Raw genomic sequence first — 19614 nt, 5'->3', positions numbered from 1 at the left:
AGAAGGGAATATGGCCAGCCCTGTTTTACCTATAGAGCCCAGGGCAGATGAAGATGTCTGGTGGCATGTGGGTCTCACTAGTGCTACAGTCACTTTCTCCCGGAATGTAAGTCCACCTTAAAATTACAAGAATAGCCCGCCCCCACCCCAGGCTCCCTCCTTTCACCACCCAAAGCAGAGCAGAAACAAACTCTCTGATCTCCCCACTTGGCTTTATCTGACTGTCCTGCTTGGGGACCCAGTAAGCAACATGCCAGATTCCTCTTCTTCAAGAGGAACAAGGAATGGATTGATCTGCCAGTTTCTGTTTCTCATTTTTCCAGTCTTAAATTCAGTTTGCCACATTTTCACATCAGTTTATGTTTTTTGTTCAGTTTTTAAAGTCATCATGAAAATTAATCAGTGCATTTCTCATATTATATGTCTTCCTCAGTGGAAGCTGGTCCATTAGGGCAAATGGGGCACTGTCCCACCAATATCACTCTGCTCTCAGCCAGACCCCACTTGCCAACCTTCTTATACTTGCAACTGATCCAAAGGGTGCTGACGCCTATCAGCTTCCTCCTCTTTCATCTCAGTTTTGCCTTTATAGACCTCAGCAGGAAGGAGGAGGACAAAACTAGAATGATGTCAGTCTGTCACTGGCTCTGGCGCCACCTACTGTTGGTCTCCCTGCCTTCTACCCTATCAGTCCCAAAGGGCACCAGCTGTCACCACTGACACGCCTGTGTGCAATTTTGCTTAATGTTTCTGCAAGCAGTTTCCCCTGCTACATTATTTTCACAAATATACACGTTTTTATGCACACTTTGCCCTGAGTTTTGTATGGATTTTTTCGGTTAGAGATCTATACCTACAAAATTCAGAAAAGTTTGCATTTTGGCTTGTGTGTTGTTTCAGCAAGTGCTGAGTATGTAGAAACTGAAGCCAACCCGTGTGTGGAACTGCCTGATATCTCAGAAAATGCACATCCCAAATTCATGTTTCATGAGAGAATGCACAGGAGGAGGCATTGCCAGAGAAAGGTGAAGGGAGAGGTGCTTCACTTTTCGCAGTGCCTGCCAATTTTGCCACCCACCCAGCTGCTGACTTCCTTCTGGCTTTGGAGTCCTGCTTGGGGCACAGGGGATAACTTAAAATTATCTGGGGGTGACGTTTGCCAGAACCAAGCCAGCAACTTGAGAGGTTTTGTGTCTGAAGAGGACAGAATCGCTGCCTGCTGAAGAGGGACACAATGAATAGTAACAAGGTGATCCCATTTGGGCTTTGCCACATAGCATCTGTGCCTGTAAATAATTAGATGAATCTTCTTGCCCAGTGGTCCCTAACCTGATGCCTTCACCATTTTATTTCAGCCTGCACCTTTCCCACAAGACAGAGCCATGTGGAATTCTTGGTGGAAGACCATGAAATCCAAGAGGAAGCAATGTGTTGGTGTGGCACAGCTGAGTGGACTGTGGGGGCACCTCCCAGCCCCCCAAAGCAGAGGTAGGAAGCCAAAGCAGGGGAATTAGGAGGAAGAATATATGTTGCTTGTATAACTTGGCAACTAGGGTTGCCATATTTCAAAAAGTGAAAATCTGGACACTAAAGTTGTTGAGCTGTTTTTTGGCAAAGTTGTTGAGCTGTTTTGGGTTAGTTTTTGGTTGTTGTTTTTTGCAAAATCTCAAAAAAAGTTTTTGAGCTATTTTTAAGGGAATTTGCTGACATGAGTTGCCATACACCAGAGGTTTCCCGGACATGTTAACATTGGTAACAGAATAGAGATGTTAAGGCACTCAGAGGACCTCTCTCTGCGACAAAGGTCCTGAATTCAAACAAAGGCCATGGATTCTTCATTGCCCTTCCTCTAAACATAAAGGCACAGCTTGCTCTGTCTCTGAACTGCCCTTTAGATTGTGATTTGCTACATTGCTCTGTGGAGAAGACAGCATGTTCAAAGCTCTGCTTTGCTATTTCTTTCAGTGTGCAGACCCTCCCCGCAACCGATGAGGGAAAGAGGCAAGACCAGTTCAGTATATTTTCTTGAGGCAAAAGATAAAATGGTGCCTCTCCTGTTTCCTACACAAAAGTGAAACAAGGCTTCAGTACTTCATACTTCAGTGCTGGAGACAGGACCGCAACTTCCGCTGTCTCCTCTCAGATGTCGTTGGACTACAACTCCCATCACCCTTATCCAGTGGCCATGTTGGTTGTGGTTGATGGGAGCTGGAGTCCAACAGTACCTGGAGGACAGAATGTCCTCCATCCCTCTGTTAAAACATAAACACAAGGGTTTTCATTCACTTGATCCATCCCTTTATGCTCATATAACTTAATGCAGATGTGGTCAGATCGCTCAATCAAAACCTGTCTCTGTGTTCAGAGTTGGCAACCAAAAACTCTGGCCTGTTCCTGAGCACGGAGATCATGCTTGCGTACACATTATAGCTTTAAAGCCCATTCCATCCTTTCCCTCAAATAATTATGGGCACTGTAGTTTGCTGGGAATTGTAGCTCTGTGAGGGGTAAGCTACCATGCCCAGAATTATTTCAGGGAAAGAATGTGCTTGGAATGTGCTTTACAGGTACAGAGTGCACACAGCTCATGTCAGTCATGAAATTGACCAGATTTTTTTTCCAAAGGAAGGAAAAGCTCCTGTACCAGATGCATAATTGATAGGAAGGTAGCTTTTCCTTCTTTAGCAGAACCCTGCTAAAAGGCAACTATCAGTGATCAAGTTAAAAGGTCAAATTCTGACAGAAGGATACATTTTATTTATTAAATTTATATCCTTTCCTCTGCACAACAACCCTGTAAGGTGGAGTAGGTTGACTGGCAGTGAGCTTCATGGCAGAGTGGAGATTTGAACCCTGGTCTCCCCGGTCCTAGCCCAACACTCTAGCTGCTATGCCACACTGGCATTCGTCTCATGATGAATGCTAGATTTATCATGTGTGGACTAGACAATAAAATAATTAGTCTTTAAGCAGCCTTAGATCTGCAACAAACTTGAAAGGCTTATTTTTCTGCGCTCCCTCCTCAGATGGAGGCTTCTATTAGCAAAGTACATTCAAGGGCTTGCCTATTATGTGTGGTGCCTAGTAACCAGGCTGTGACCCGTTTTCCTCCCTGGCAACTGCTCAGCTTCTCCTAGCAACAGCATCCCTTTGGTCCCTCAATGTTCCTCTGTTGAAGCAGGGAGGGGGGATATCTTAGGGAGCGGGCTATGACAGCTCAGTGTAGTTAACAGGAAATAGGATCTGCATCTAAACTGAAGGCAAAGCAGACACAGGAAAGAGTCAGAAGTCTCAATCTTGGAGTGGTTGCCGATTATTTGAAAAATACATTCATTAAGAGAAGGCTTTCAAGATTAGCAGAGCATCACAGGGCTGAATATAAGCATGGCTTGACGTGCTATCCGCTCAGGGGAAACATGGTTTGAAAAGGTGAGTTTTGGGTTTGTTTTCTTCTTTTGCAAAATATTTCTGAGGGGTCCAAAGGCAAAAAATGAGGGAATAAGTTAAAGATTTTTAGAAAGGTCGCTGTGTTTGCCTGTTGTTGCAAAACCAACAAGGAATCTTTTGGCACTTTAGACGCCAACAAAATTATTATGGCACAAGCTTTCGGTGTACACTACATTCCACTTCATCAGTTGCATGAGGTATTATATTGAATTGCAGGTGCCTCTATACATGCTCGTGGAGGAAGGAATTGCAAACAGTGAATGAGGGATAGTACATTAATGAACGCAACTGTAAACCTCAGTGTTTTGTTTGAGCAAATTTGATTTAATGTGTTTTGTTGGTGCAATCAGACCCTGTGGCAAGGAATGATGTTTTGGCTGAAGGAGTCAGCAGGGTGCTTGTTTTGTTTACTAGCAATGTGCCTGCTTTGTGAGGGGTGGGGATACGGCGAGAAAGAGCTTGCATATTCTTTGGACTGCTGAGTGTGTGCAATGAGCCTCTGTATATGCTGTGGACAGAGACACATTGCAGCCCATGGAGGGTGGGCAGGTTTTGTCCTCACTACAGCAGTGTCAACAAATGCTATGGGCTAAGGTTACCAGATTTTTTTCAATGAATCCGGGGACACTTTTCAACTTCAATTGATTTTTGTATGGGGGCTGATTTGTAAATCTGGGGGCTGTCCCTGGGAAATGGGGACGTCTGGTAACCTTACTATGGGCTGCATCCTCCAAAGCCGTCTCTACTCAGAGCAGACCCATTGAAATGAACAAACCTGACTAACTTAGCTCCATTAATTTTTTGAACGTGTTGACTACTCTGAGTAAAACTTAGTTGGAAACGACCTCTTGCTGTTCTTCTCCCCATAGGAATGAGCAGCACCAATTCATTTAAATAGAAGAGAGAATGGGGTGCAATCGTGGACAAAGGAGGAGGCAGAGGCCAGGCTTGATCTGCTTTGCTAGGCCTGTCTTGGGTTCAGTTTCTTTGTCATGCTGGTGTGTGACACAGTGTTGAGGGGGACAGGCAGAGAGGGGGGAACACATTCACACCATACATCTGAAGCACCATGCTACAAATTTAAATAGTATTGAGGCTCCTATTCCCCTCACTTAACAGTTCCCAGAGTGGTTTAATAGGTAGTCCCTCTACCCAGAGAACTCTGGGAACTGTAGAGGGGAAGTCAGTCCTCCTAACAAGTCCAAGCACCCTGAACAAACTACACTTCCCAGAATTCTTTGGGGGAAGCCATGATTGTTTAAGGTGGTAACATAGTGCTTTAAGTATATTGTATGAACATAGCCTGAGAAGGTGAGAGAGTCATCCTTGTTAGTAGGAATGCCAAGAACCAGGCACTGGCCACCTTTGCTGTGGGCCTATATAGTCGATATTCAGATGGAAAGCTGCTCTGTAAATCTCCTTATTCTTCCAGGGCATTTCTAACACACATTAACTTCAATATGACAAGAAGATCCCTGGGACTTCAGGGTTTGTTAATCATTGCTGTCTGTCTCTCTTTTGTCCCTTATAGGGGTGCCTCTGATAGCTGCACCTTCATGGTAGCTGCTTCAGGCAAAGTCAAGGGGTTTGATGCCAACTTAGGCCCTTTACCACAGGTAGGTTGGTTGGTTATTTTTTTATAAAAGCTATTTTATACCCAGTCTTTTGTCCCCTAAAATGGCCCCATAAGATGGCTTTATAAAATAGGGAAGGGGCACACTGTCACAACATAACAAAAGTCTGTTTAAAGACAGAACCTGAGTTTTCAAAACAGGAAATGTTCTTCAGAATAATGTTGTGGGTTTTTTGTTTTTGTTTTTAAATTAAGGTAGAAGAGGAAGAAACTGAAGCAGCCTTAGTTACACCTCAAGGTACTGTATATAGAATGCGCCTGGTCCAATTCTGTGCAGGCCTGCAATGTGGACACAAAGCTCTGAGCAGGCAAGAGCTGTCATGTTCTCTTCCAGTGAGCATACACAGAGTGTTTGGCCTAAGCCAGCCTTCACCAGCCTGATGCCCTCCAGATGTTTAGGGCTACAACTCCTGTCAACTGCAGCCAGTATGGCCAGTGGCCAGGGATGATGGGACTTGTGGTCCAAAACATCTGGGTGGCACTGGGCTGGTGAAGGTTGGTATTGGACAATTTTTGAAAGCATATGACTCTTGAGTGTGCAGACACAGACGTGAATGTTGAATTATAAACCAAAAAGGTTGCATCATGGTCATGAAATCTCCAGCTGTTACAAAGCTGGTCACAGAGACCAAGAAGTCCAACAGGGCAATAAGGAACATTTTAGGGGACTGAGTTTGTAAAACAGCTTGAAGCTGCACAAGCTCTTTGGGGAATGAGTGGTGGTGTAACCGCCACATCAGAATTTGCCCCTGAAGTGACTCCATTTGCATGTTTGTGCGCCTTCAAAAATACAGTATTGTTACAGGCCACCCCAATCCCTGTCAAGCTGTGCACAGGATTCCAGGGGTCTTGTCCCTCAACCAGGGCCTGTGTTCCTTTGGAGAATTGAAGACGTGTTGGAAGCTGCTGTAGCTTTAAGAAATAAGATTTATCCACAAATTTGTACCTTCAGTACAAATGGAGTCCAGATGTTACAGCATGATCATCTCAAGAGGAACTTGTTCCTCACAGCAGTGCAGTGCTGGAATCCAAGCCCCAGTTACCCTGACAATTTTCCAAATCTCCTGTCTGTCTTCATACCTTCGGGTGGCAGGGGGGGGGGGGAAGGACAGTTCTCTTGCATTGCCAATGGCACTTTATTGTTTCTTAATGACCCTAGCTTGGCCAGGTCATTTTCCTAGCCCAGGAATTCCTCCGCAGGTTGTATATACCCTTCATATCCCAAATAAACAAAATCTTACCATTTATTAATTTCTAGGGTTTAGGGTGGTCTCCACCCCAACTTATAACCATATAATCACATCTTACATATTGGTTCAGTTCTAAGGGTTTCAAATGTATATGAAAACTAGTATACTCCCCTGTGTGAGCATCCCTAGCCTTCCAGAGCAGCATACTGAGCAGTCCTTACCCCCTCCAAAGTGGAAGCCTTAAAAGCTCTTTCCATGCTAGGAAAAGTTCTCCACCTTTCATGAATTTAACTTGCAGAATTTCAACCAACTGACCTTCAACCACGTATCATTGAAGTTGCATGAGTTAAATGAGATCATACTGTGGTCAATGATGATTGTGTATAACACACACACATACGAAATGGCTGGTTTGGAACTGGGCAACACCATTTTTCTCATGTGATTTTATGTTTGCTTTGTTGCAGCTTCAGATCCCCTTGGCCCTTGCTTGGAGCCTCTAGCTGCCTAGCCCCACCATGTCCAAGCAAAACCGCGACGTTGAGTTAGCCCGCCTGGTGCATGACAAGCCACTCAGTCATCCTAGCTCCTCCCCCTCCCATCGCAGCCTAGCTGAGCAGCTGCCCAACGTCCCCAGCTACCGCTCCACCACTGCCGCTACCTCCCGCATCCCTGTCCTTGTCGCCAGAAAGCAAAAGGCTGGTGTGACGAACCCCAGTTTTTTGAAGGAAGAAGGGTCATCTTCTCACACCCAGGGTAACGTAGCATTTGCCATGGCTTTGTGCGTGCAGCTTTGTGTGTCAGGCTTCCTTCGTTTCGTCTGCCTGTGTGTGTCTCATGTGTCTGCTTCAATACATGTACATCCAGTAGCCATAACTTCCAAATGTGTAGCTGTGATGCAGTTTTGCATCAAAAGAGAAAAGGCCAAGAGTTGCTCTGCTTTGCTGAAGGTTGCAAATGGCCTTGCTTCACAAATTGCTCTATTGAAGGTGGCAGGCAAGACCTGTCCCTTTTGGGTATACCTTTTAGAGTAGGGGTGGAGAACCATTTCTGCCCAGCAATCCAGATGCTTATGTGCCAACTCTGGAGCCCCCCAATTTAAAAATACATATTTTTATTTTAAAAATTAAAAAGCAAATGTAAACCAAACACAACTGGGCAGTTGTTCCATTGATATTGAAAACAGTCCGAAATGAATTCAAGGAGCATTAATATGTATAGCATGGTGAATGCAGTTTTGAGAGGTAGGTGGGTGGGGCTGTCCACCTGTCAATCCCCTAAAGCCATAGTGACATCAGGAGACACTGTGCTTTGAAGTCCCATTGTTGGGACTTCAAAGCACAGTGCGGGGGATGTTTGAAAACTCTTTTGCAAATAGCCCTGTGCTGCTTTTTGAAGAAGCTAAGTTAATTAATTTTGAAGAAATAATAATTCACAGTATATTTTAAAATATTGCATAAAAGCTTGCTTGGAGTTTGCACTAAGTTATTATCTCTGAAAAGTAATATGTGCTTCCTACCACTACAGGAAGGAATAATCAAACCTCTTGGTGTTTGAAACAACTTGTCATATTTGAATAATGTGCCTAACTTTTCATAGCAATAATTGTACATCTGAATGCATTTATACCTTCCAGTTAATTATTCCTGTTAGTTCTACAAGATAGTTATCTAAATACAAAAGGGTATCAATAAGAATCTATGACACAGTTTAACATGATAACACAGAATCAACAAGATGATATAAACATTTACTTTATCAGGGTATTATAACTAGAATTTATACTCTAAATATTAAATATATTTTATTTATTTTATTTCAACCAATTATATACTATGTAATTACAATCAGTATACAAAAACAGTGTACAATCAACACAATCAGTTGAAAGTATTAAAAATTAAAATATTTTGAATTGGTTCATGAAAAATAATAACACAAAAACTTTGTTTTATTTTTTTAAAAAACCCCACAAAATTTATTATATACTTTGGCCATAGTATAATTTGAATTGCATGGAAAAGAAACTGTATAAACCTGGGATAGGACATTTAAGAGGTGGCTATGTTTACTGAAGGTGTCTGAAAATACAGTTGGGAATTAGGAGGTTGTAGTTTCAGGTGTCTTTTGATCAGTAAAGGACCTACATCTTGAACATTTTGGTATGAGGAGCCTCTGCTAGTGATGTATCCACTGGTTTTATCTGTCTTCTTGTTTTCTTCTGGCTCATTTCATATATTTTCTTGCCAAAGGATGGCCATCAGGGAGATACCCCACTGTGAACATCAACAATAGGAATCCCAAGAATGGCTCTTCAGGGCTGCCAGTATTTGCCGGCCGTGCTCAGACCTCACCACCAAAGAAACCCCAAACCCTCGCTGTACCGGTTATAGCCAAGGCTCCCAAGAGGTATGCACCCATAATGTTTTAAAACCTAAAGTCCAAAAACCTGTCATTTAGCATCCATGCAGATTCTTGATTTATCGAGGAGCATTTCGAGGAGCATTGACTTGTAACTGGGATACAAACCTGGGATAAGTATTTGCATACCTTTGGGTACACAGCTGGGGTGCATAAATGGGTTTAAAGCTTATGTCAGAGCTGATCCAATATCTTCCCACTGGCTGAGGCTGATGGGAGTTGTAAACTCTGCAATGTCTAGAGGGCAACAGGCCAGCAAAGGCTGAATTACCCTATGGGCCAACAACTAGTTGCTAACTTCTTTGTTATTTATTTTGTTTTTCTGTCAAGTGTCCTAAATCTGTCTGCCACTCTGTTAAAGTGGTTTCTTTCTAAAGACTCGGGGTGCCTTTTATGGGCAACCTTTAATCTGCTTGCACCTTATTAGTTCTCCGAATCTTAATTTTTTGTCTTCCAAATAACATTAGTTTGTGATCACAGCTGAGCTACCAGGGCCAAGGACAATCTCACAGCTGAAGCTGCTGTTTCAAGGCAGCAACAGCAAGACATTGATACTATCAGTGTGGACTAAATTTAGGACTCACTTTTTTAAATGGAGAGAATGTTCTGATCGTGTGTACCAAAAAATACCTGACCTCTTTCTTTCCCCCCATTTCAGGAGGAAACGCTCTTCCCAGGAGGAGAGTGTGGAGGAGCTGAAAGTGCCATCTCCAAGCCCCTCACCAGTCAAAGCTTGGCCGGACCTTTCCAGTCCACAGAGAGAAGGATCACTTTGGTACAACACTAGAGACTTTCATTTATACATGGCATTTATATTCTACCCTTTCTCCAAGAAAGTCAGGGCAGCAAACATGGGGTTCTTACATGTTATCTTTGCAGTATGTTTACATCAAACAAGAGCTAGTTTGACCTCACTGCATCTTTAGCATGTAGTAGCTTAGTTTGTTTGGTCTGCAGACCATAAACATGAGATACATTGTAGGGTTAGCAAGACAAGTGCAGCGTTTTTAGAAAAAGTGCAAGATATGCTTTCCCTTGTAAGTGTCCAGCAGTTCCTAAGAACATAAGAAGAGCCTGCTGGATGAGGCCAGTGGCCCATCTAGTCCAGCATCCTGTTTTCTCACAGTGGCCAATCAGATGCCTCTGTGAGAAACAGGCAAACAAGACCTGACCTCCAGAACACTCTGCCCTCCTGTAGCTTCCAGCAACTGATATTCGGAGGCATAGCAATCATGGCTACTAGTCATTGATAGCCATATCCTCCTTATTTTATAATAGGCTGCAGGAGAAGGCTGCATGACAGACTTTGCTAGAGTGTACTCCAGCCCTCCAGGCTGCAAAGCAAAGAATGTAATGAATGAAAGTCAAGCCACACTGAAAAGCTACCCACCAGTCAGTAAGAAACCTATAATTCATCTGCCAATAGCCTCCATCCCAACTTGGTGGTGCCCTTCAGATATTTTGAACTACAGCTGCTATTGGTCCTAGCTAGCCACCCCAGTCATATGATGCTGAAGTTGATGGGAGCATAGCCACACTGGCCGGGGCTGATGGGAGTTGTAGTCTAAAACATCTGGAGGGCACCAAGATGGAGAAGACCTACAGCTTGGCATGTGGGAGAAATTAGGTTTCAGTTCACAATTTATGTACCTAATTCGTGATTCCCAAAATAATCCACAATTTGAAACAAGGTGAACCTTCTAAATCCGCACTTCTCTGAATTTGCAAAACTATCAAAATATGAGTATGTACAAAATGTGTATATTAGAGCAAAGTGCGTAAAATGCATATATTATTGAAAACAACATACGAAACTGTATTATATTAGAGAAAATTGCTTGCAAATATTGGTATATTAGGCACAATTGCATTTAAAAAATGTGTATATGAGGAAAAATGGTCCCTCCTTCACTACAACTTGCTAAAATTGGGCCTAGAATTAATTAATATAGCATTGCTCAATGAAAAGGTTTTCATTCATAATATCACTTCTGGTGATTATAGCATTAAGCAATGGGAAAGTTTTCATTCATAATATCTGGCCTGGTTTTACTATAGTTTGCCAGATCGCAGCAGCTCAACAGCAAGCCAAAACAGTGCAGTTATCAATGACCGTCTGCAAGAACTGGTGCGTCTCTTTAAAGACCGAACAGAGAAAGTGAAAGAGAAATTGATTGACCCAGATGCTTCTTCTGACGAGGAAACCCCCGTGGCGTGTAAGTGAGACCAGCACCATCTATTACAAAACTTGAAGGCTCTCCTTTTTCCGGGGGGGGGGGTCCTGTGTCTAGCAGGGGGTTAAAAATATTCAACCTATTTCTGAAACATCTCTCTGCTCCTTGTCACCTTCTGACAAGCTCCTTTTCAAGGGTTGCCAATTGCTTATTGCAACATGACTTTTGAGGTTTCTGAAGCCATAGTGCACTTACTTAACTGAAGCATAAATAAGCTTTGCAAAGCTTGGACTCAATCAAACTAGCACTTTGCAGCAGGGCTTTAGCTTCTCTTCAGCTTCCTTAGGATGGGCAGCATAAGCTTTGCTGGACCCTGATAGCTGACCCCGATGGCTGCTATGTCAAAGGTCTTGCTGATTGGCAAATGGGCGCAGCAACTTTCCAGACACACACTCTCTCTCCATCCTTTGATACCAGGTTCTTCTAGGTGAAGCAGAAATCAGCTGCATGTAAAAACTGACTTTGGGTGTGAGTTGGGGGGGGCATGACCATCACCAGAGGATGGGTAACTTGAGCACCAAAGTACATGGAGGAAAACAACCCAGGCCTTCTGTGTCTAATGATTAAAGACTCAGAAGCAGCATTTCCCAACCTGATGCCCTCCAGACATTTTGGACTCTTGGTCCTATCTACCCCAGTTGGCTTGAGCTGAGGGGAGTTGCAGTCCAAAACATCTGGAGGGCACCAGGTTGGCACCACAGTGCCCAAGCATGTGCAGAGATTTTTTATTCTCGCTGTCGAATAACTGCAGCCTCTGCACACCTAGTATCAATTAAGATGGTCAAAGGCTGGCTAAAAACAATGGTTTTGATTCCAAAGTTTGCCTGGTTTTCACTTGTTCCCATAGCACCTTCCAAAGAAAAGCCTCCAGAAGAAAAAGAGGGAGCAAGTGAGAAGGGTGGAAAGAAGCAAGGTCGCCCACGTGCAAGAAAATGCCAGTTCCCTAGCAGCATTGACCCGCTCACCAGTGAGTACCTGGAATGGGCTTTTGACTGAAGAGCCTGCTGTAGAATATTAAGCGGGGGGGGGGGGGGAATGGCCATGTCAGTAGCTCGTCCTACTCTCAGGTAGGACCCTGGCAGAGACACATGCCCGACTGACATGTTCTCTCCCTCCTGGTCTTTCATTTGGGAGCTTCAACAGCTTTCTTCTGCCCGAACATTACAGCGACCGATGCCAACAGACATCGGCACACTTAGGGATCCACAGAGTCTTCGCAGCTTGCGTAACAGACCTCAGCAACTCAGCATTTTGGCTAATCTACTTTATTTACATATAAACACACCCGGAGCACTGCAACATGGCTCCCTCTCTCTCTAGCATCAGACAGCAGAGAGAGTGAACAAAGGACAAAAGTCCCACTTCACGGAACACAGTAACACAAACATCCTGTCTCCGTCACTTCCCACTTTGTGGAGTCAAAACAGACACCGTCATGTGATAGACAAAAATCCCATGACTGCAATCATGGAGCAGGAATTCTAACAGGAACAGGCCAGAGGCTGATGGGCAGGTTGCTTGATGCTGGGCATCTCTTTTTCGAAACAGGCACTGAAGAGGGATAAAGCAGTGAACTCCATTTTTAAGTCAGCCAACTTCATTCAAACCTCCTGAATGATCCTTTGGATAAGTCCACACTGCTTCAAATTGCACTATAAAGTGCTCAGCTAAAAAATAAAATACCAAAATGCATTTAAAAGGTGCATTTTAGTACAAAATACATTTAGAAATTCACAAATATTCTATATGTGCTTTGTGACATAACACGTGTTTGTATTGTAATACAAATTTACATACCTCTTTTAAAATATTGGAGGTTAATGTGGAAATGGGATGGAGTGGAATTGTGAAGATGCATTCAAAATTGACAGAGACCAGAAATAGACTGTTTCATCCATTCCAAACAATTCAAATGCGAACAGAATCAAATTCCTGCTCCATCCCTACCTGGAATCCCTAGGCCAGTGTGTAGATGTCCCCAGATTTTCAGATTTTCAGATGGAGACCTAAGGCTGAGAGATAAATGCTTGTCTAAGGCCACCCAGTGAGTTCACGATTAAACTGAGAGGTGGGTGCTGGAATGGCTCCATCTCTTAATCAACTTTATTCATAGCAAAAAAAGCACTATAGTGGAGAACATTCATGGAGCACATTTATGGTTGAGAACTACTAATTCATCTTGCACAAAGTTCTCATTCTCTGATTCCACAGGAACTGGTTTGCCTTCTATTTTGAGGTCCTGTTATTTTGGACCCCCATGCTGCTGTGCTCAGTTCCTATAGTTCCACTGAGTTACCCTAAACAAGAGAAGCAGGATAAGTTCTTGGCAACTAGCAGAGCTCCTGAGTCTGTTCTGGGTTTTCCCCTCCCACTCTAGATCTGATGTACATCTTGTGGCTCTTCATTGTGGTTTTGGCATGGAATTGGAACTGCTGGCTGATTCCAGTCCGCTGGGCTTTCCCGTTCCAAACACCTGCAAATGTTTATTACTGGATGGCTGTGGACTATTTCTGTGACCTCATCTACATTTTGGATATCAGCATCTTTCAGGTCCGCCTGCAATTTGTCCAAAGAGGAGACATCATAGTAAGTGACACCCATAAGGCCTTTGTTCTATTGGATTAGCCCCTGACGTTTTGGGACGCGGGTGGCACTGTGGATTAAAAGGGACGCGGGTGGCGCTGTGGGTTAAACCACAGAGCCTAGGACTTGCCAATCAGAAGGTCGGCGGTTTGAATCCCCGCAACAGGGTGAGCTTCTGTTTCTCGGTCCCTGCTACTGCCAACCTAGCAGTTCGAAAGCATGTCGAAGTACAAGTAGATAAATAGGTACCGCTCCGGCGGGAAGGTAAACGGCGTTTCCATGTGCTGCTCTGGTTCGCCAGAAGCGGCTAAGTCATGCTGGCCACATGACACTGGCTTCCTTGGCCAATAAAGCAAGATGAGCGCTGCAACCCCAGAGTCGTCTGCGACTGGACCTAATGGTCAGGGGTCCCTTTACCTTTTAGTCCTTGAGAAAGCCAAGCATTATGAGTAAACCAGGCCTTATGGGGAACAGTTGAGGGAGCTGGGAATGTTTAGCCTGGATAAGAGAAGACTGAGGGCCTTTCACACTTCTACTTGTCCTGTGCATGGGAAGCATGGGTCTGAACACTTTCCTGCTTGTCCCATTCCTTTGCTCCACCGCTTTCCCCGAGAAAACACACTCCTTAGCACTAAATTGGAGCAGACAGCAATCCGCAGAAAACCTGATTGCAGTTTGTTCTGATTCAGTGCTAAACCACAGGTATCCCCAGGGGAAAGCTATATGAGATTATAGCCATATTCAAATATCTAAAGGGCTGTGACACAGAAAATGGAGCAAGCTTGTTTTCTGCTGCTTGAACAAATAGATTCAAATTACAAGAAAGGAGATACCAACTAAACAGTAGGAAGAATTTTATGATGGTGAGAGCTGTTGCACAATGGACTGGACTACCTCAGAAGGTGGTGGGCTTTCCTTCATTTGAGTTTTTTAAACCAAGGTAGGATGGCCATCCTTCAGGGATTCTTTAGTTGAGACTCCTGCTTTGCAGGAGGTTGGGCTAGAGCACCCTTTGGAAACCATCCAGTGCTACAATCCTATGGGCTTATCCACACTTCCTCTTGTCCCACTGCTTCCCCCTAGGGAAACGATTCTTTCGTGCTCATTAGGAACAAACAGCAATTTGGGTTTTCTATGGATTGATGTTGGTTTCCAATTTATCACTAAAGAACAGGTTTTCTCTGGGAATATAGTGGGGCAAGGGGGAAATTGTTCAGACCCATGCTTTCTAGGCACAGGCCAATGTGGATGAGCCCTGTGATTCTGTGAAAACCCTGTGTGGCTAAAGATCACAAACCATAAATGAAGAACCTGTGGCTCTCCAGATGTTGTTGAACTCTCTACTTCCAACAGCCAGCACACCCGATAGTCAGTGATGATGAGAGTTAGGCTCCAACAATGTCTGGAGGGCCACAGGTTCCCCAGCCCTGCCATTGGGCAAGCTTGTTTATCTTCACCGTCCAAGGACCTCTCTTAGCTGTGGACACTTTGGATCTGACAGAAACAGCCAGTGTGGGGGTACCCATAATATATTTTAAATTTTGGTTGGTGGACAGGCTTTCATTCCTTGCTTCTTTCCTGGCTGTGTGGCTGCCCATTATTTGCAAATCTCTGATGGCTGCATCTCTTCTTCCACTATGAAGAAGAGCAGCCGCATAGTGGACTTGATGCCCCCTCTCCTTTTGCCTCCTCTTCCAGACTGATAAAAAGGCCATGAGGAAGAACTATCTGAAGTCAGGCCGCTTCAAGGTCTGTACCATTTTCCTTACTTGTTTTAATTCAGCATTCTGCCAGCTGGCACCCTCCAGATGTTTTGGACTACAACTTCCATTGTGCCCCCTCCCCAGCTGTTTAGGGGCACCTGTTTGGGGAAGGCTGTCGTATGTAAAATGATCGGTGCCTAGAAATTAAGAGTTGCATCATTTTAGTTCAACTACAGCAATTTTAGTTATATGAAGCGCTCATCCATGCCACAATCAAATATTAAAATGGTAGTTTTGTTTTTGATATAATTCACTTATGTAAGCAAATGTGCTTTGCAAAGTTGCAAACAGTCCTACTTTGAGGAGACTTTTAAGTTCAAGGTCTGGACAGGGCTGAACCTGACAAATATCTGGAATCTCCTGATGAAGGATCTCAGTACAGAAGAAACCACCTGGGGCTCTGAGCCCCTGGTGGTTTCTCCTGATGGGGACCTTACTCAAAGAGTTTGGCTGGCCTCTTTCATCACAGGATGCCACTGTGTTTTGTTTTACATGCAACATTGTCCCTCCTGCTGTCTTTTCTCCCATCTTCCTGTTTCCCAGGCTCTTGCCTTGAATATCTTTCATCTCCGCTGTCCCTTTGCACTGTTTCATCTCCTGCTTGCTGCTTTTCACCCCCTCCCTCTTTCCGGCTCACCACTGGGGCTAAGCGCCCCAGGCCCTTCCATCTTTTTCCTCTTCCTATTTTCCCCTCCTCGTTGTCCTCGCAGAGACAGCAGAAATGTCCCTTTATAACTTGCCTCTTTCCCTTCTAGTTTCATTTATTTATTATTACATTTATATTCCACCTTTCCTTAATATAGCTCAGAGTGGTGTGGTCTTCCCCCTTCCCATTTAATCCCCACAACAGCCCTATGAAGGAAGTCAGGCTGAGAGACAGTGACTGGCTTAAGGTTACCCAGTGAGCTTCATGGCCAAGTGAGGATTTGAGCTCTGGTCTCCCAGGTCCTATCCTGGCACTCTAACCACTACACCACACCTGGCCTCTACCTCATCCCTCTGTTCCCCTTGCATCTCTTCCCTTGCCCTTCAAAACCACCCTGGTTTCTTAGCTCCTGCACGGTGGCCTTTTAACAGGTGCTGAATGCTCTCTTTGTGCCTCTGATGGGAAGCATTCGCCCCACTTGGATTGCCTGACACCATTATGTGGTCAGAGGCAAGTCATTGTCTCCTAGCTCCAGTTCCGCACATGAAAAGCAGAGATGCTGAGATGACAAACACAATAAGTATTGTAAAGCCATTTAAAGGTGCCATCAAATTACATGCAGTGATAGTGTTGGCAGATCAAGTTGCTAATATCTTTTTTTGGGGTGGGCTGTGTGCCTCTTTCCAGATGGATGTGATCTGCCTTCTTCCACTGGATTTTCTTTACCTCAAAGTGGGTTTCCATCCTCTCTTGCGCTTGCCTCGCTGTTTAAAGGTGAGTCAGGACGAGTTACGCTCCTACAACCTATTTTCAAAACTCTTTTTGTTGTGTTTTAGTAGATGTGCAAAGCAGGGAGGGGGAGGGAGAACATTTTCCCTTTTTTGCTGGGCTTGCTGAAAGTGGGAAATGCACTTGAGGTATTCATTGAAACCTTTAAATATTTGAAGGGCTGTCACTTTGAGCTCATCCAGACTTGTGCCACATTTCTAGGCACAGGTCCAGGCTTTAAAGCTTCATGCCTAAGCATTTTATCCCCCCCCCCCAGTGCTTTTCCCAGGAAAACTCACACTTTCTGCAGTAAAATGAGGGATTCCCCAAGGAAGGTGCTGGGACAAAAAACACAGTTTTATAGCCTGGACCTGTGCCTGGAAAGCATGGTGGAAAAGGAAGGTCTGGATGAAAATAACAGAAAATAAGAGCAGATTTGTTTTCTCTTTCTTCAGAGCATGGGACTCAAAAGCCACAGGTTTCAGTGACTAAAATAAGACGGGGTGGGGATGCTGATTGTACATGCCATTTGGCATTGGGATGGTGGGAAATTTGGATTCAGCACACATTTCAGTCTGAGTCTTTCCAAAACACAGCCATCCCTTGAAATTTGCACTTTTCTGAATGCTGCAATGCAGTTCTCCAACCAAACCACATTTATACAAATGCATATTTTAAGGGAAAGTTTGCACAGAAATGACTATATGAGTGAAAGTAGCAGACAAAAATGCATTATCTTAAAGGAAATTTCTTGCAAAGATAGGAGCATTAGTCAAAACTGCATATAAACATGTGTTTATTGGGAGAAATTCACATTAAAACACTTATGAATTTTCATTAGGATTTTTTTTAAACCCCTCAAATTGCTGCAAAATGTGGATAACTGAATTTAAGGTTGGAAAAAATGAGAAACTGAGAGATCCTAAATTTGCAGATTCTTCCATTGCTACCATAGACTGCCTTGGAAGGTGGCAGACTCTCCTTTCTTAATAAATTAAAAAATTGTCCAGTAGCACCTTAGAGACTAACTAAGTATGGGGTGGGGTTTTTCTCAGAAGGGTAGTAGGAGATGGGTGATTGACTCAATGGGTATGGTAAACCTGTTGACGACTGCATTAGTCCTACAGGAAAAAGCATGGGATAGTATGCAGATGACCCAAAATAGCTTTAGCATGTGTAAGAAGAACCCCACCCCACCCTCCCACTATATATAAGGGTCTGGTGACTTCTGTTTCAGTGTATCTGAAGAAGTGTGCTTGCACATGAAAGCTTATACCCAGAACAAATGTAGTTGGTCTCTAAGGTGCCATTGGACAATTTTTTAATTTTTTTATTTATTTTGACTGCGTCAGACCAACACGGCTACCTACCTGAATCTCCTTTCTTAGACATTTTAAAACAGAATCTGGATAGCCTCCTGCTAGGAATTCTGTGGCAGTGGCTTGATCTTGATGACCTTTCAGGTACCTTCCCTTCAAAGCACTTTCAAGGAATTTGATTCAGGTGCTGCTGAAGGGACACCCACCAAATCATTATTTCAGTAATTAAGAAAAAGTGTTGGGAGCTTTTCCAGCTAATTTTATTGTGAAATATTTCTCCATTTGTCCCTGAACTGCTCTTGGTGCTCATCTGTACTTTTCATTCTGTCCCACAGTACATGGCCTTCTTTGAGTTTAACAATCGGCTTGAAGCTATTCTGAGCAAGGCATATGTTTACAGGTGAGGTAAGCTTTTGATGCTGACCCTCTTCACTCTTGAATGCAGCTGCTATAGGAAGAGGGGAGACTCAGGAGCATTGCAGCATTTTAGTTCCCTTCATAACTTTCTCTTTGTACAGTGGTACCTCCGTACTTAACCTGAAACTGTTCTTAACCTTTTTTTTTTATATAAGATATTTATTGAAGTTTAACAATTACAGAAAAAACAAAAACAGGCAATAATAATAAAAAAAGATTACAATACTTCAAAAATAAAGAAAAGTACAACACTAAGGCGAAAAAAGAAAAAGAAAAGAAAAAAAAGAAAAACCCAAAAACAATACAACTAAACAATAACATTTAAAAAACATTAACATCCAGTATTTTCATATCATTATCTTTCATTTACTTATTTCCTTGATGTCAGGGAACTGCCATCGGAGAAACAGGAGGTGAAAGGGCTCACAGAGGCTGAGAGAGACTTATCAGCTGAGGAGGGAACCAGCAGGGGGAGAGGAGGAGCTCCAAGGGAAAGTGAGTCGGAGGGAGGGCTCAGAGACACTTCCAGCGAAAATAGTGGGGAGGTTTCAGGACCTCCCATAGGGACACCCACTCCTCGCCGGAAACTGTCACGCCGAGAGTCCAGAAGACGCGTTTCCGTTAAGGAACTTTTATGCTGGAAGAAGTTCCGTAAACGCCCACTGTCTGATTCTACGAGAGACTGATGGAGCCATGCTTAAGGAGCTCCGTCACAGACAGAGGTTTGTGGACTTAGCCAAACTCTGAGGGACTAGGACTTTATGCACAAGCAGCTCATCATCCCATCACAGCAATCAGACAGTCCCTGAAAGCAGCTTGTGCAGAGAGGCATCATGAGCAACCCAGCCGGAACCGGAGGAGCAGGAGGAGCTGGAGAGGGTCCAAGCCTGGAAGAAAGGTACCGGGTGTTGGAGGTCCAGCTAGCGCTGCAAACGGCGAGGCTAGAGGAAAGGAGGGCGCAGGATGCAGAAAAGGCAAAAGGCGCCTCACTAGCAAGAAAGATGCCAGGATTGGTGCAGAAGTTTGGGGGGGACCCCAGGAACTATCAAGCCTTTAGGACAGAGATGCAGTATGCTCTCAATCTGCAGTTTGACGACTTTCCCGACGAGGAATCGCAAGTGGCGTTTGTGGTTGGCCATCTCGAAGGGGGGACGAGAGACTGGGTTAGACCCCTGATGGCAGGGAATAATGAA

General features: G+C 44.0%; 1 protein-coding gene across 5 annotated transcripts in view; it reads left to right on the top strand.

The window, feature by feature from the left end:
• The first annotated feature begins 1382 nt into the window (after positions 1–1382).
• CNGB1 (cyclic nucleotide gated channel subunit beta 1) overlaps positions 1383–19614 on the top strand; it is a 30698-nt gene continuing 12466 nt past the window's right edge. The window contains exons 1-11 of one of the 5 annotated variants that reach the window (XM_053399333.1): positions 1383–1488; positions 4979–5067; positions 5280–5318; positions 8523–8679; positions 9350–9466; positions 10750–10907; positions 11773–11892; positions 13303–13511; positions 15207–15257; positions 16605–16691; positions 18340–18404. In XM_053399333.1, the coding sequence (XP_053255308.1) occupies positions 1427–1488; positions 4979–5067; positions 5280–5318; positions 8523–8679; positions 9350–9466; positions 10750–10907; positions 11773–11892; positions 13303–13511; positions 15207–15257; positions 16605–16691; positions 18340–18404 (1154 nt within the window). In that variant the 5' untranslated portion in view covers positions 1383–1426. Of the gene's footprint in view, positions 1489–3193; positions 3430–4369; positions 4446–4978; positions 5068–5279; positions 5319–6737; positions 7027–8522; positions 8680–9349; positions 9467–10749; positions 10908–11772; positions 11893–13302; positions 13512–15206; positions 15258–16604; positions 16692–18339; positions 18405–19614 lie in introns of those variants that run through there. The other 4 variants (XM_053399334.1, XM_053399335.1, XM_053399331.1 and 1 more) reach the window with 4 other exon arrangements.

The sequence above is a fragment of the Podarcis raffonei genome, chromosome 8 (assembly GCF_027172205.1).
Source record: "Podarcis raffonei isolate rPodRaf1 chromosome 8, rPodRaf1.pri, whole genome shotgun sequence".
NCBI lineage: Eukaryota > Metazoa > Chordata > Lepidosauria > Squamata > Lacertidae > Podarcis > Podarcis raffonei.
The sequence above is the reverse complement of the archived record's forward strand: the minus strand, read 5'-3'. Positions and strand labels throughout refer to the sequence as shown.